Below are 11,887 nucleotides of genomic sequence, written 5' to 3'. Positions count from 1 at the left end.
GCTATGCAAGGCTAATGAGCACATTAGGACCAATACAATCAAACGACTTAGATTACCGTGATGCCAAAATGCTGACTCTGGATTCCGTTGCGGAGATTTCAGGCATACAGTATTCACCACTGTATAAAGTCGATAAGATCCTACACAGGAAGGGCACACAGTCAGTAGGTCCGCACGGAGACGTAGATACACAGTGACCTTTGTTTGAAGGCCCCTTGCGTCAGCTTCTAATTCGACTACCCCTCAACAACTGGTTATTTTAAGTTTCTCCCATCCTATCTTCTTTCTTTCACACTCTGAGTGTATATCGTTTCAAGCATGCGATACTCTATCCTGCTTCCAGCTCTGGCGGCCTTCGGCTCGACTTTTGCGAGACCGAAACAACCGGAATTCACCAATACCACCACCTTACCTACCCACTTCGGACTGGTCGTATTTCCGCACTATCAAGCTCTCGACATATTTGGTCCTATGGACCTCCTCAACACACTCTTTATGTACTACCAAAACTCCACTATCGTGCCGAAATTCTCAGTTCTCAGCAAAACTATGGATCCCGTCACGTCGGCCATGATGACTGGAGGCTTTGGTCAGGAGATTATGCCTACCACAACATTCTCGGATTACCTGGCGAGCCGCGAACAAAGTGCAGACAACCACATGGCCGTTGTGAAGAGCAAGCGTCAGAGCCATGATGGTATGCATTTGCCTCCTGCGACAGACAAGGGTGACATAGATGTTCTCATCGTCCCTGGCGGTGGTGGCACCCGCAGGAATATGACTGAAGAGATCAATTTCGTCAAGCAAACTTATCCAAAGGTATCTACTATTTCCGTCCCCTTTCCATTCTCTCCAACTAACAATGCTACAGCTCAAATATATAGTCTCCGTCTGCACCGGCGCAACAATCCTATCCCGCGCGGGTATACTCGACGGCCGCAGAGCAACAACAAACAAGGCGGCCTGGGAATGGGCTGTAAAACAGGGTCCCAATGTAACTTGGGTTCCCACTGCACGTTGGGTCGAAGACGGCAACATTATCTCGACCAGCGGTGTCTCGGCAGGCATTGATGGAATGTATGCGTTTGTAAGTAAGGTTTATGGCGAAGAAGTAGCTCATTTCCTTAGCTTGGGTTTGGAGTATAACCGTGAGACGGATGCGCATCATGATCCTTTTGGTAAGATATGGGATGTTCCGGGTGCCAGTTAGATTCGCTTATCTATTGGAAGGATGGACTTACAGTGACATGGGGTTTGGTGACGTATGGGTAGATCCAATGAGGTAATTCAGTCGCACTGCATCTGCACCTGTGTTGATCTGCAGAGCCTGCTTACTTTCAGCTTACTCTGCAATCACACTACAAATCTCCTTTCCCTTCTTCGCCTGGTCCCTCGCATAAACTCGATACTTATCTCTCCATGTCCTCCTCGGAAATTCCATATCGCTCATACCTGCCTTCCCGCGGTGTAGCGAACCACGATACAGCATTTCTACCATTGGATCCTGGTTTGAGGGAGATACGATGCGTCATCTTACTGCCCGGATCTGGGAACGACCCTATCGCCTGCAAGCTCGTATATACCAACATGAAAGAAACTGAAACTCGCATACCTTACATTGCGCTATCTTATTGTTGGGGGAATGTTGAAGATACTGTTGAGATCGTACTTCATGGCTCCTCGAAGGATTCACCCAGCGCATATCAGGAGCCAATCAGTGCGCCATTTCGGATCACACGAAACCTCTATGTCGCGCTCATGGCCTTGCGAAATGACAGAAAGCAGTATCTGTAGGTTGATGCCTTGTGCATTAATCAACAAGATCCGCAGGAGAAGACGCATCAAGTTCAGTTGATGGGAAAGATCTACTCCTTGGCTGAATCGGTGTTGGTGTGGCTAGGACCAGACGATAAATACAGTCGATTTCTTATGAGATTATGGACAGCACACTTACGTCCTCTCATAAACACTCTGGATGACGGGGCAATGAAGAACCTTTATGACGATCTTTTCAAGAGCGCACACCCGTTGTGGAACGACGTGGCACAAGACGAAATTCTCATCCGATTCGAGCTCGGTCTCAATGATGAAAAGGTGGACCAGGCCTCGCCTGACCGATACAAGAGGGCACTATGGGTCAGCTTCAACAGTGTCTTGAATCGACCATGGTGGAGCCGAATATGGATTGTGCAAGAGGTTTTCCTGGCCCCAAGGAGTGAGGGAGGTGGCCGCAAGGTCCAGTTCAGGCTTGGTGATAGTCCACTGGATTGGCAAGACACATTGCATACTAAGACAATACTACCCGGTTACGGTCCTCTCTCTGTTAGCAAAGTCTGTCGCTCGTGGTACGCACTTATCGACATGGACGGAAAGTTCTCGGATCCAGACATTGACACTCTGATTGAACATACGTCTCATTTTTGCGCTTCCGATCCCCGGGATAAACTTTTCGCTTTACTCCAACTGGCCTCAGATACTAGAGCATGCATGCACGACCCTTTAATCATGCCTGACTACACCAAGTCTCTGGAAGTTGTCATAGATGACTTGGTACGATGGAAACCGAGTTTAAGTAAAGACGTCCTTCAATCTTGGGTTGAAGGAACATGAAAGGACGGTTTTCGTAACCGGCTTCCTCGGTCAAATGGAAAGCAGTGAACAACATGTATCTCTATTTTATGCTGGTAAGGTCTTATTACTCCCAAGTTCGGAGACAGGGGTTGCGGTGTACATATCAACGTCAAGACCAAGACAGTATAGTGCCCATAAGTCAAAAGATCATGATGAGTTACATCTTATGTTTAGACACTTCTTCCTACATGCAGTTGGTCAGATAATGGCTGTCGTTAGTCACAGCCGTAGCTGCGGTGCCTCAGATGGCGGTAAACACAAGATGTTAGTGCGCCAATAGCCTTACAGATACGAATCTACACCGGTAGCGGAACACAAGCTGTGGACTTTACCTTTTGAAGGTGCCGATACGTGCGATACCCTCAGATGAGGACGAATTGTAATATATCAACGACAAGATCGGGTCAATTAGTGTCCTAATGTCAGTAAATCGCACATCTAAGGGGTAGCATACCATCATCACTGCCGATCGAGGACGTTCTATCTCAAAGATTTGCATTAATGACAAAGTTTCTAATGTACAGCTTCAGGAGCTTACTGACCTTTCATGTCCGCGACACATCTTGGGGAACCTTGCATTAGCTGCTGATAGCCGTTCGCGATGTTGGCGACGAATATACCCTTGAGGAATTGAGCACCCGGAATCTACTGCAGACGAACACCAGCAGTACCCTTCTTCTTCGCCTGGTCATCGAAAGCATTGCCCAATCCACCACCTCCACTCCGGCTAGCTTCGAGCGAACTTTCAGCCATCCTCTTGTTTTCAGCAGCAATTTTATCAAGTTGCTTCTTCGTCTTCGTGTTTCCACTGCCTTTGCCGTGGAACTGGTGACTGAGCTGCTTGAACGCTTCTTTCTGGTTCATATGTCGGCCGTGTTCATCGACATATTTCAGCTCGATATTGGGTGTGTACTCCTTGTTAAAGAGCTCAGCAAGACGGCGGCTCTCAACCATGTCGGCGCTTGTGTTGTTCTTGCGTGCCCACTCTTCACGTTCACGGGGGGTCATGTTGTTCCAGCGGGCGGAGCCTCGTTCGCGTTCACGAGCAATCTTACGTTGGCGTTCTGCATCGGCTTCGGCCTTGAGCTTATCGGCAAGGAACTTCTGGCGGTCACGGTACATGGCGTTCTTGTCTCCGGCGTCGGTCTGTGTGACTAGGCCTCGTTGCTTGAGCAGGGCAAGTGTGGCACCCAGACCTTGATCGACAGTCTTCTCAGCCTCAAGACCCGTCTCAGTAATCTCAGTGGACCTAGCGCGAGAAACGCTGCGGTTGCGGGCCTCTTCCGCTTCGGCTGCTTCGGCGTATGATTGTCCCATGTCGATATCGCCGTCCTCATCAGCAACGGGGATATCACCCATAGACTTGGTGCCCTCCGAAATGTGGCTTGGCTTCCTACGCTTCCGGCGGGCCTCCTCTTCGTCGGCGTCTCCAGCGGCACCCAGGTTTTGTACGAACTCGGTCGTTTCGTCGATGACAAGGGCACCGTCGCCGTCTTCAGTAGACTCCATAACGTCTGGCTGAGGTGTAGATGCTTCCTCGCGCATTTGCCGTGCAAGGTCTTCCGGTCGCATCTTCTTGCGCTTCTTGAGGGCTTTCTGCCGCTGTGCTGCGAGATTTGCTTGAAGGTCATCGTCATCCACGAAAGACTCGTCAAAGACCTTCTTCTTCTTCTTCTGCTGTGGTGCTGAGATTTCACCGCCGTCAAGATCCATGTCGTCGTCAGCTGCAGGTTCTTCCGTGGCCATAGCTGCTAGTTCGTCTTCGTCTTCGACGCGTTCTCTCTTGGACTTCTTGCTCTTCTTCTTCTTGGGCTTCTTCATCTTGACTTCTGAAATATCCATGTAGTCGTTGGTAGGCGCATCTTCTTTGAGTATGTCTAGACTGATAGCAACCTTCTTTGGCTTTGAGGCACCCGCAACCTCTGCTTGTACGTCTTCAACAGTTCGGCCCTTGCCGTCCAGTGTGAAAGCCTTGCCCTTCTTGCCCTCGATCTCCTCGTCGTATTGTGCCAGTATCGACTTTTGACCTGATTCATCCATGTCGTTGGGATCGTATGCGCGCTTCCGCTTTTTCGAATCGAGTCGCTCTTGTAGTCGCTCCTTTTCTCTCAGCGAAACCGCTTCTAGCTCGTCATCTTCTTCTCCATCGACTGCGGTGTCTTTGAGGACAAGAATCTGGTCCTCATCGTCGAACTGATCGACCTCGTGTCCGACTTTGACACCCGCAAGGTCTTTATCGGTGTACTGCATGGCCTCGAGTGCCTGGCGCTCGCGCTCTTCAAGCTCCTTACGCATCTGTTCTTCCTTGGCGATCTTCTTCTGGCGCTTCTTGCTGCTCTTCAACCATGCCAAGTCGTCGTCGACATCAGCTTCGTCTGCTAGCCCCTTGCCCTCGAGTTTCGCAAAGCGCGCCGCCTTTTCGCGCTCCTTCTTGATGGCGGCGGCGCGCTCCTCGCGTCTTATCTTAGCCAGTCTCTCCTCTTCTAGCTTTTTCCAATTATCCGAAGCGGCAGCCTCACGCGTCTCGATAGTGCTCGCAGGCTCTTCGTCCGAATCGTCGCCATTTTGCGCTGCCTTGAAATCGAGACCTGATGACGATGCGGGCGCTGCGGGGGTACTTCCACCGGGAAGAGCGGAAAGACCCATAGACAGACGAATCTTGTTCGCCTCATCGATGGATAGATCCGCCATGATTGATGCGGTTGTGGTGTCGATGTCGCAACGGGAAGACGATGTGAGTTCGAATAAGAGCTGGTGGCGCCGGTCGTCCCTGGGTTTCAGTGCGCCTTTGAGCAGCCCAAAGAAGCAGTCGTCGCGAAGAGTGAAAGCACGTCTAGCCTTTCCCAAAAGGTGAAGTTCAGTGTTCGGTGCCTACTCGTGCACGACCTGCGGGCAACATCGCACCTCCGTCCATCTTTCCGCCAAGCCACTAGGTTACTAGCGTGCCGAAAATCAGCCGAGCGACATAAAAAAAGTTCGTCGCCCTCACCCATCTCTCTCACCACAACGACCTGTGTCAGCGTCTCCCGTCCACGTCCTTCGGGGGGTGTGATGGTTGAGATTCTGACAGTTCGTCCACCATGGAACTCTTTTTCTTATGTAGAGCGTTTCGGACGACAGGTGGCGGAGAACAACTTTGGCAGCTTCCGGCAGCCTGAGCTCACCCTTCACGGGGTTTGAGCTCGGTGTATGGTTGTCTGTCAGGCAGACTGATTCCGTTTCCCTTTTGCTAGGCCGTCGGCCATTGATGCTTGGGACTAACCCAGTCGGCTACATGCCTTTTCGTGCAAACGATAGTTTTTGCAATTGCGCGGCTTCACTGCGCTGGTAGATGCATGCCCTTTGATGCTTGACCACCTCGCATACGAGTCGCTGTGAAAGCGCGACGAACGCGTTCACGCGTTTGCAAGTAGCTGCATCGCTCGCGAAGTCATGTGCATGCGCTTAGTCTGCAAGAGAGTATTAGACGCAAATACGGGTCTGACTGTCATCGCGAATTAAAAACTATTGGTTCGAGTTGTAGACGAGCACAGAGACATGATCGCTAGAAGTAGTCTCGTGTTGACGTCGTATGCATGTCATTCAATGTACATATGTTACAGAATCTCAGCTTCGAAGCCGCTGCATGATAGTCCAAGTGCAAGTGAAAGTCCATATAGTCTTTCCACATGTTTCTCATACCCGGACCACGCTTAGTTTGTAGCCGGTACCTCTCCCCTCGCCAACTTGAGCAGCTCAGCCTCTCTCCGCTCCTTCAATAACCTCTCCCTAACCTGCACTCTGTCCGCCTCAGACCGCTCCTTAAACTCTTCGATTTCTTTCATCTCAGCCAGTTCTTGTTCAGTTGGCTCGAGCTGCTGCGCGCCCGTCTTCTGTACTAGTGCCTCCAAGATCTCGCTTTCTGACTGATCTCTGATGTCAATTGTATATGTGGGCTTCGAGGTATCAGGCACGAGAGTATTGCGTGGGTTCGGTGTGCCGGACGGTGGTGAGGAGTCTGACTGCTGGGCTGTGGGCGAATTTGTGGAGCCAGTCGCGGGTTGGGTTTTGCTTGTGTAAACGTGAAGGAGTGAGGGGCCGTCGGGATCGTTGTGTCGTGCTATTTCGATCGGGATAGATGGGTTACGGTATTTCATCCGGGGCAGCATATTGCGCCAGAATTTCCTGTTCGTAGTGAGCACACTCTATCATCGAGTACTGTCGCCAGCCTGCCAAAGTGGTCTCGACATAAACACAGCTTTTCTCTCTTCCTTCACAGCCACTACAGAAGAAAAATATAAGCGTACCTTGCCCCTCTATGTCCTCCGTAGAGCTTTGTGTTGAACTCCATACTGATCTTCGACACCTCTTTTGGCAGTATAAGTGCGCCTGGCCCACATCGTATCCATAATAACTGTTATCGGTACAGTCAGCGTCGTGTATTCTTCACGAACTTGAGAGCATATCCGGTGCGATCGCCTTCTCCAGCGAAACTTTCGGAGGTGCCTGTGGGTGGCCGGTTGCACGTACCTTCTGTAATAGTTGTTAGCTATGCGCGGAAAGCAGACAATGCTTTCGGAAACCAACTACTTGCCTCGTGTAGTTTGCGCATGCGCTTCAGTATGTGCACCATGATTGCTATGATGTGATGTGGAATTGGGGTTGCGGAGTTCAAGAGATTCTTAGCGCATGGCCCGGTAGCGCGGTCGCATCTTGGCAGCTGCTGGCCGACCATGAGGTCTTTCGACCCTTCACTCTGGAAACAGTCAAGGTGGAATATGATATGACTGAACGCATTGCATTGATTGAACGCCATCAAAGGTATCTGAGCTACATTATTCTGTCTTACACACATGTAAATCTCCAATCTCACTCTCTGGAGACGTCTACATTCCACTCCAGGACAAATCCAATTACAGGATCGTATATATCGCATCGCTCTGGTGTGAGCGATACAGAATCGTGGACGACACTCCCCTTCTTCCTCTTAAATGTTCTAGTCAGCACGAGGCCGCAGTATGCTAATCTACCGAGCGGGTTGTGCGTTCGCGGCGCGTGCCTCCGCGGGAGTTGGTCCCGCCATACGCTTGCTCCTACAATATGATCAGTATGTGGATTCTGTCTATGGAGTGGTTTGACTTACATGAAAGACCTGCTGAGGAAAGAGATGATGATCATAGGCATCCATGAGGGCATCTTAGAGAATCCCCAGGTAACGTATCCGTACGGAATGGCAAGGTTGTACTGCTGGAGCGCACCGTTGAAGGGGTGGAAGGGGCCCTCGTAAGGGGTGACCTTCTCAATGTCGTTGTCGACGATCAGCTTCTTGAAGGTCTCGGTGGTGGTGCTTGTGCGGTTCAAAGGCTGGTAGCGAACGGTAGGAACGGGCGCAGACTGGTCGGCCATGGGCTTAGGAACCTGGAAGTAGTAGAGCGCTGGTGCGCCAACGGACCATGCGTTGCAGAGAATGGGCTCGGCTTCGCAGTCAAGGTACGCGAACTTGGGCGCATTGGTCTTTGCGGCCATGATGGGGAGAGAAGCCTAAGTCAGTGTCAGTGTATGCCATCCACATGTTCGCCTGCTACACGTACGTTCCATGCCTTGGTTGCGTTTCCACACAGACCGAAGCAAGTGGTGTTGCCACCAGTGGTGAAGATAAGCCAATCCTGGGTGGTAGGAGGGCTGGCAGTAGGATCAACCGTCAGGACCTCCTTCCAGTTCTCTAGGGTGATCGGGTACTGGATTGCTGCGGCGGCATTGGATGCTGCCTTGCTTGTTGCTGTGTCAACGGGCGCCGATGGCATGGAGGGGATGGATGCGGAGACGGCAGCAGTCGCCTTATTGAAGAAGCCCTTCACCTTGTCAAGGAGAGGGACCTGCTCCTCGGCGACAGCAAGCGCCGGGAGAGCGAGAAGAATGCCTGATGAGAAGCGCATTGTGGTTGTGTGTGGGGAAAGGTGTGGTGTTGAACTGCGAAAGCTGCGGGCGGTATGCTTGCGCTCTTCTGCCTGATGATGCCACAGGGTCCAATTGGGGCGACGTTGAAGTAATGTGGGGGATGCAGCTCAACGTCAGAGGCAACCACTAACAATCGTGAATGAGTGGCAGAAGTGTAAACTGAACCCTCGGCGAAGAATGCAAGGAAGCTCCCAAGTCGAGACAGCTAATAATACGAGGAATAGGGATGAAGACTAACAACCGGGTGTCCTTTGCACGAGCTTGGCGGTCCAGAGCTCTGCCGCGAAATTGGGAAGCCTGGACCAACCGTTCGTAAACACCATTCACTCTGGCAGGCCCGATGTACACGCGTTCACTTCTCTGCCAACCAACGCGTCGTAAAGTAGACGCGCGCGAGCCTAGGTGCACTTGCACAGATGCACGACACGTCTCGCGTTCGAAGAGCAAAATTCAACTATTTACAGACATTGCCTGTGCTATTTGATATCAGCACTGGGGCATTTCATCTTGTTTCATCTCATTTCGCTTTCATCATCGTCAATCCTCAGTCAGATCATCAAAGCTCCAAACTGGCTGCGCAATATGTGCCGCCAAAGTGAAAATAAGATCCTCGTCGCTTTCCGATTCGGAAAGCCGCTGAACAAGTTCATCTACTACCGCGTTAGTACGAGCCTACCACGCGTGAGGATACATCAACGTACTCTCGTCTCGCAATTTTTCAGAAACGTTGGCAATCATCGACGTTCTAGAGCCTGCAGTTAGTGAAATGTCCTCAGAACCTCTCCGAGGTCCCCTTGTAGAGGTGTCAGTACCTGAGCCCGATCTCCTCGCCTGGAGAGCTTTCGCCAGGTCGTTTTGGAACGCTCTGTTGGGTACTGGTTGTATATCGTCTTCATCTTCCATAGAGATGCGAGTGCTCCATGCACTGTTTCCCCGAAATGGCGATTGGTTGTTCGCTTCCCTGGCTTGAGCTCGCTCATGTTCCTCTACGTCGTGACTGTGTGCCGTCTCTTCATACACTACTCTGCCGGCTGTCGGGTTGTTATTACGATGCCTTTTTTCTGAATCCGCTACTTTGCGCAACTTGAACCCGCCCCCTCCAATCTCACCGAACAGAGCAGCCATCCCAGTATTGTTGGGTGGTCGCACTGCAGGTAGTGGAGACGCTAGAGGAGGGGGAGGAGGAGGAGGAGGAGGAGGTGCTGGTGGTGATGGCAGTGGTGGAGTGGGAGGTACTGATTGCTGAGGAGTCGGCATCTGGATACTCTGCAAGAATGCCGACGTGGATCGAGGGGAAGGCGATGCAGCTCGTGGTGTATGGGACATGATTGGTGACGACGAAACTGAGGGGTCCTCTGACCCGACTGCAGAAGGAAGCGTATCCGAATATGGGGGTATGACAGGTGATGAAGGTGTGTCTGGGTATGGCATTTCATTGTAAGTTTCTGGTTGATCATCCTCTTCATATTCTGTCTCGTCACCCTCTTCGTAACTTCCTGGCATCGGCGAACGTGGAGCTTGATCGTAATAGCTCGCTGCTGACCCAATCTCGGATTTACCATCTACACCTCGACCTGCCGGCTCTCGTTGTGATGAAGTCTCATGCTCAAACGTTTCCTCACGGATGGTCAGAGGCCGTTGGGGAAGTGAATGTTGCCAATGGGATGGTTCTGGAACAGGTGAAGCTGGACGGTGCGTAGGGGGATGTGATGACTTGCTGACAACAGGATGCAGCTGACGACGTGGAGCTCTAGCAGATGTGGGAGGCTGGAGACGTATCTCCGGAACTGGTGGGAGAGTAGAAATGTTGCGCTTGGGGCTATTAGTTTCTGGGATTTGTAGTTCAACAGTCTTTGGTCTTGCGCTTTGGTTACGGTAAGATCGTTTTGGGTCTGGCTGCGAATTTGGCTTTGGCTTTGGCTCTGTCTCACCGGAGGCTGTCGTCTGGTCACTGTGGTACTGTGGTTGTCGTGGTACCGTGGTCTTAGGTTGAGTCTGATGACTTTGGAGAGGTTTGACTGGTAAACTTCGAATCTTTGTCTGGTCAACGTCTTTTTCTCTCCTCCTATCATCATCTTTCCTTCTTTTGTGTTCCTCTTCTTCGCGCCGATGATGCTCCCACGCCTCCGTCTCAGCAGCCTTAGGTTTCCCTTCATCGCCTCTGGGTTTCTCGGGATATCTCTCAACCCACCTGACTCTTTCTGGCTCACTTTTTCGTATCTTCTCCCTATCTCTTTTATGGCTAGTCGTTTGCGCATCACTGCTGACTTTTGTGACTCTCTTCTTCTTCCTCATCTCGTCTAGCGCTTTCTCGAGCTTACCTTTACTTCGATAACCAGCCTCATGCTCGGCTTTGATGTGCCTATAAGTGTTCATGAAATGGTTTCCAAAAGTATCTTTGCTTTTACGTTCAGGTAAGCTTCCGAATGGTGTACCGTCTGGTCCTCTTTGTCGCCGTGTTGGAGAGTAGGACGCACCAATGCGGCCTGAACGAATATCTGACCGTTTGTTGTGTTCGATATCACCCCGATGAGAGCTTGAGCGCTCTCTGGACTTTCGGTGGTGAGGTCTGCGGGGTGTGTGCGACCTCTTCCGGTCTGACTGCGATGTATCTCTGCGACCACGAGAATGAGATCGCACCGTGGAAAGCCCTTTTGGTGGCCTTTGCGCTGAGGAATATGGTGGTGGAACTCTACTTCCAGATGCTAGGCCATTCTTTCGCTCTGCTTTCAAGTCTCGCCATGAAGTTTGGTAGCCACTCGCAACACTGCCCCGGCGTTCTCCACCTCTAGGCGACAGTGTATCTGGCTTTCGATGCCCATGACGCAACGTTTCTGCTAGTCCTGCACCGCCAGTCGTCTGATACTCTAGACTGTCATTTGGCAAGTTCTCGACAACGGGATCGAGAACACCATTGTCCTCATATCGTCGACGGGATCTTGGGCGTCGGTCCTGAGACCTGGATCTTTCGTAGTGCTTCCCACGCTCTTCATCTCGGCGTCTGTGTCGTGATCTTGAATGTCGATCATCTCGTGGACTACGATGGTGTCTCCCACGCTCTTCATGTCTTGATTTAGAGCGATGACGACGATGTCGGCGCTCACCACTCGACTCATGGCTACCTCCATGCCCATATTTCCTACTTTCTCCCATGTGCCTGTCCTTCCTGTGTCTTTTGTGATTTTCTCTCCCCCTTTCCTTTTTTTCTTCCGCAGCCTTTTCCTCTTTGTAGCCCCGATACAATTTTATTCCTTCCACCACGGCCTCAACAGCAAGTTTTAATCCAGGCTTCTCGTGGCGTTCAGGGATCAGATCTTGT

The 11,887-nt window shown here is 51.3% G+C and overlaps 6 protein-coding genes across 6 annotated transcripts; 2 read left to right on the top strand and 4 right to left on the bottom strand.

Moving 5' to 3' along the window:
• Positions 1-181: 181 nt before the first annotated feature.
• CC77DRAFT_980318 (DJ-1/PfpI family protein) lies at positions 182-1,273 on the top strand. Its single transcript, XM_018536056.1, has 2 exons — positions 182-819; positions 872-1,273. The coding sequence occupies exons 1-2, from the start codon at positions 319-321 to the stop codon at positions 1,208-1,210; spliced, it is 840 nt and encodes a 279-aa protein (XP_018390655.1). The 5' UTR covers positions 182-318; the 3' UTR covers positions 1,211-1,273.
• Positions 1,274-1,986: 713 nt separating this feature from the next.
• On the top strand, positions 1,987-2,610 carry CC77DRAFT_1057024 (hypothetical protein; the record flags this gene model as incomplete). Its single annotated transcript, XM_018527968.1, has 1 exon — positions 1,987-2,610. The coding sequence occupies one exon, from the start codon at positions 1,987-1,989 to the stop codon at positions 2,608-2,610; it is 624 nt and encodes a 207-aa protein (XP_018390654.1).
• A 147-nt stretch (positions 2,611-2,757) lies between these two features.
• Positions 2,758-5,575, bottom strand: CC77DRAFT_307704 (hypothetical protein). The gene is made up of 4 exons (XM_018531180.1): positions 3,303-5,575; positions 3,174-3,252; positions 2,964-3,111; positions 2,758-2,815 (listed from the first exon to the last, which is right to left on the bottom strand). Exons 1-3 carry the CDS (start codon positions 5,320-5,322, stop codon positions 3,054-3,056), a joined length of 2,157 nt encoding a protein of 718 aa, XP_018390653.1. The 5' UTR covers positions 5,323-5,575; the 3' UTR covers positions 2,758-2,815; positions 2,964-3,053.
• Positions 5,576-6,147: 572 nt separating this feature from the next.
• On the bottom strand, positions 6,148-7,241 carry CC77DRAFT_1016210 (hypothetical protein). Its single transcript, XM_018524180.1, has 3 exons — positions 7,205-7,241; positions 6,918-7,026; positions 6,148-6,795 (listed from the first exon to the last, which is right to left on the bottom strand). Exons 2-3 carry the CDS (start codon positions 6,959-6,961, stop codon positions 6,324-6,326), a joined length of 516 nt encoding a protein of 171 aa, XP_018390652.1. The 5' UTR covers positions 6,962-7,026; positions 7,205-7,241; the 3' UTR covers positions 6,148-6,323.
• Positions 7,242-7,564: 323 nt separating this feature from the next.
• CC77DRAFT_954137 (hypothetical protein) lies at positions 7,565-8,817 on the bottom strand. The gene is made up of 3 exons (XM_018535452.1): positions 8,202-8,817; positions 7,754-8,151; positions 7,565-7,703 (listed from the first exon to the last, which is right to left on the bottom strand). The coding sequence occupies exons 1-3, from the start codon at positions 8,544-8,546 to the stop codon at positions 7,637-7,639; spliced, it is 810 nt and encodes a 269-aa protein (XP_018390651.1). The 5' UTR covers positions 8,547-8,817; the 3' UTR covers positions 7,565-7,636.
• A 62-nt stretch (positions 8,818-8,879) lies between these two features.
• Positions 8,880-11,702, bottom strand: CC77DRAFT_1090794 (hypothetical protein; the record flags this gene model as incomplete). Its single annotated transcript, XM_018529535.1, has 3 exons — positions 8,880-9,218; positions 9,270-11,427; positions 11,481-11,702. 3 exons carry the CDS (start codon positions 11,700-11,702, stop codon positions 9,106-9,108), a joined length of 2,493 nt encoding a protein of 830 aa, XP_018390650.1. The 3' UTR covers positions 8,880-9,105.
• Positions 11,703-11,887: the final 185 nt, after the last annotated feature.

Source organism: Alternaria alternata (assembly GCF_001642055.1).
Source record: "Alternaria alternata strain SRC1lrK2f unplaced genomic scaffold CC77scaffold_2, whole genome shotgun sequence".
NCBI classification, from domain to species: domain Eukaryota; kingdom Fungi; phylum Ascomycota; class Dothideomycetes; order Pleosporales; family Pleosporaceae; genus Alternaria; species Alternaria alternata.
Note: the sequence above shows the minus strand (reverse complement) of the source record. Positions and strands in the feature narration are given on the sequence as shown.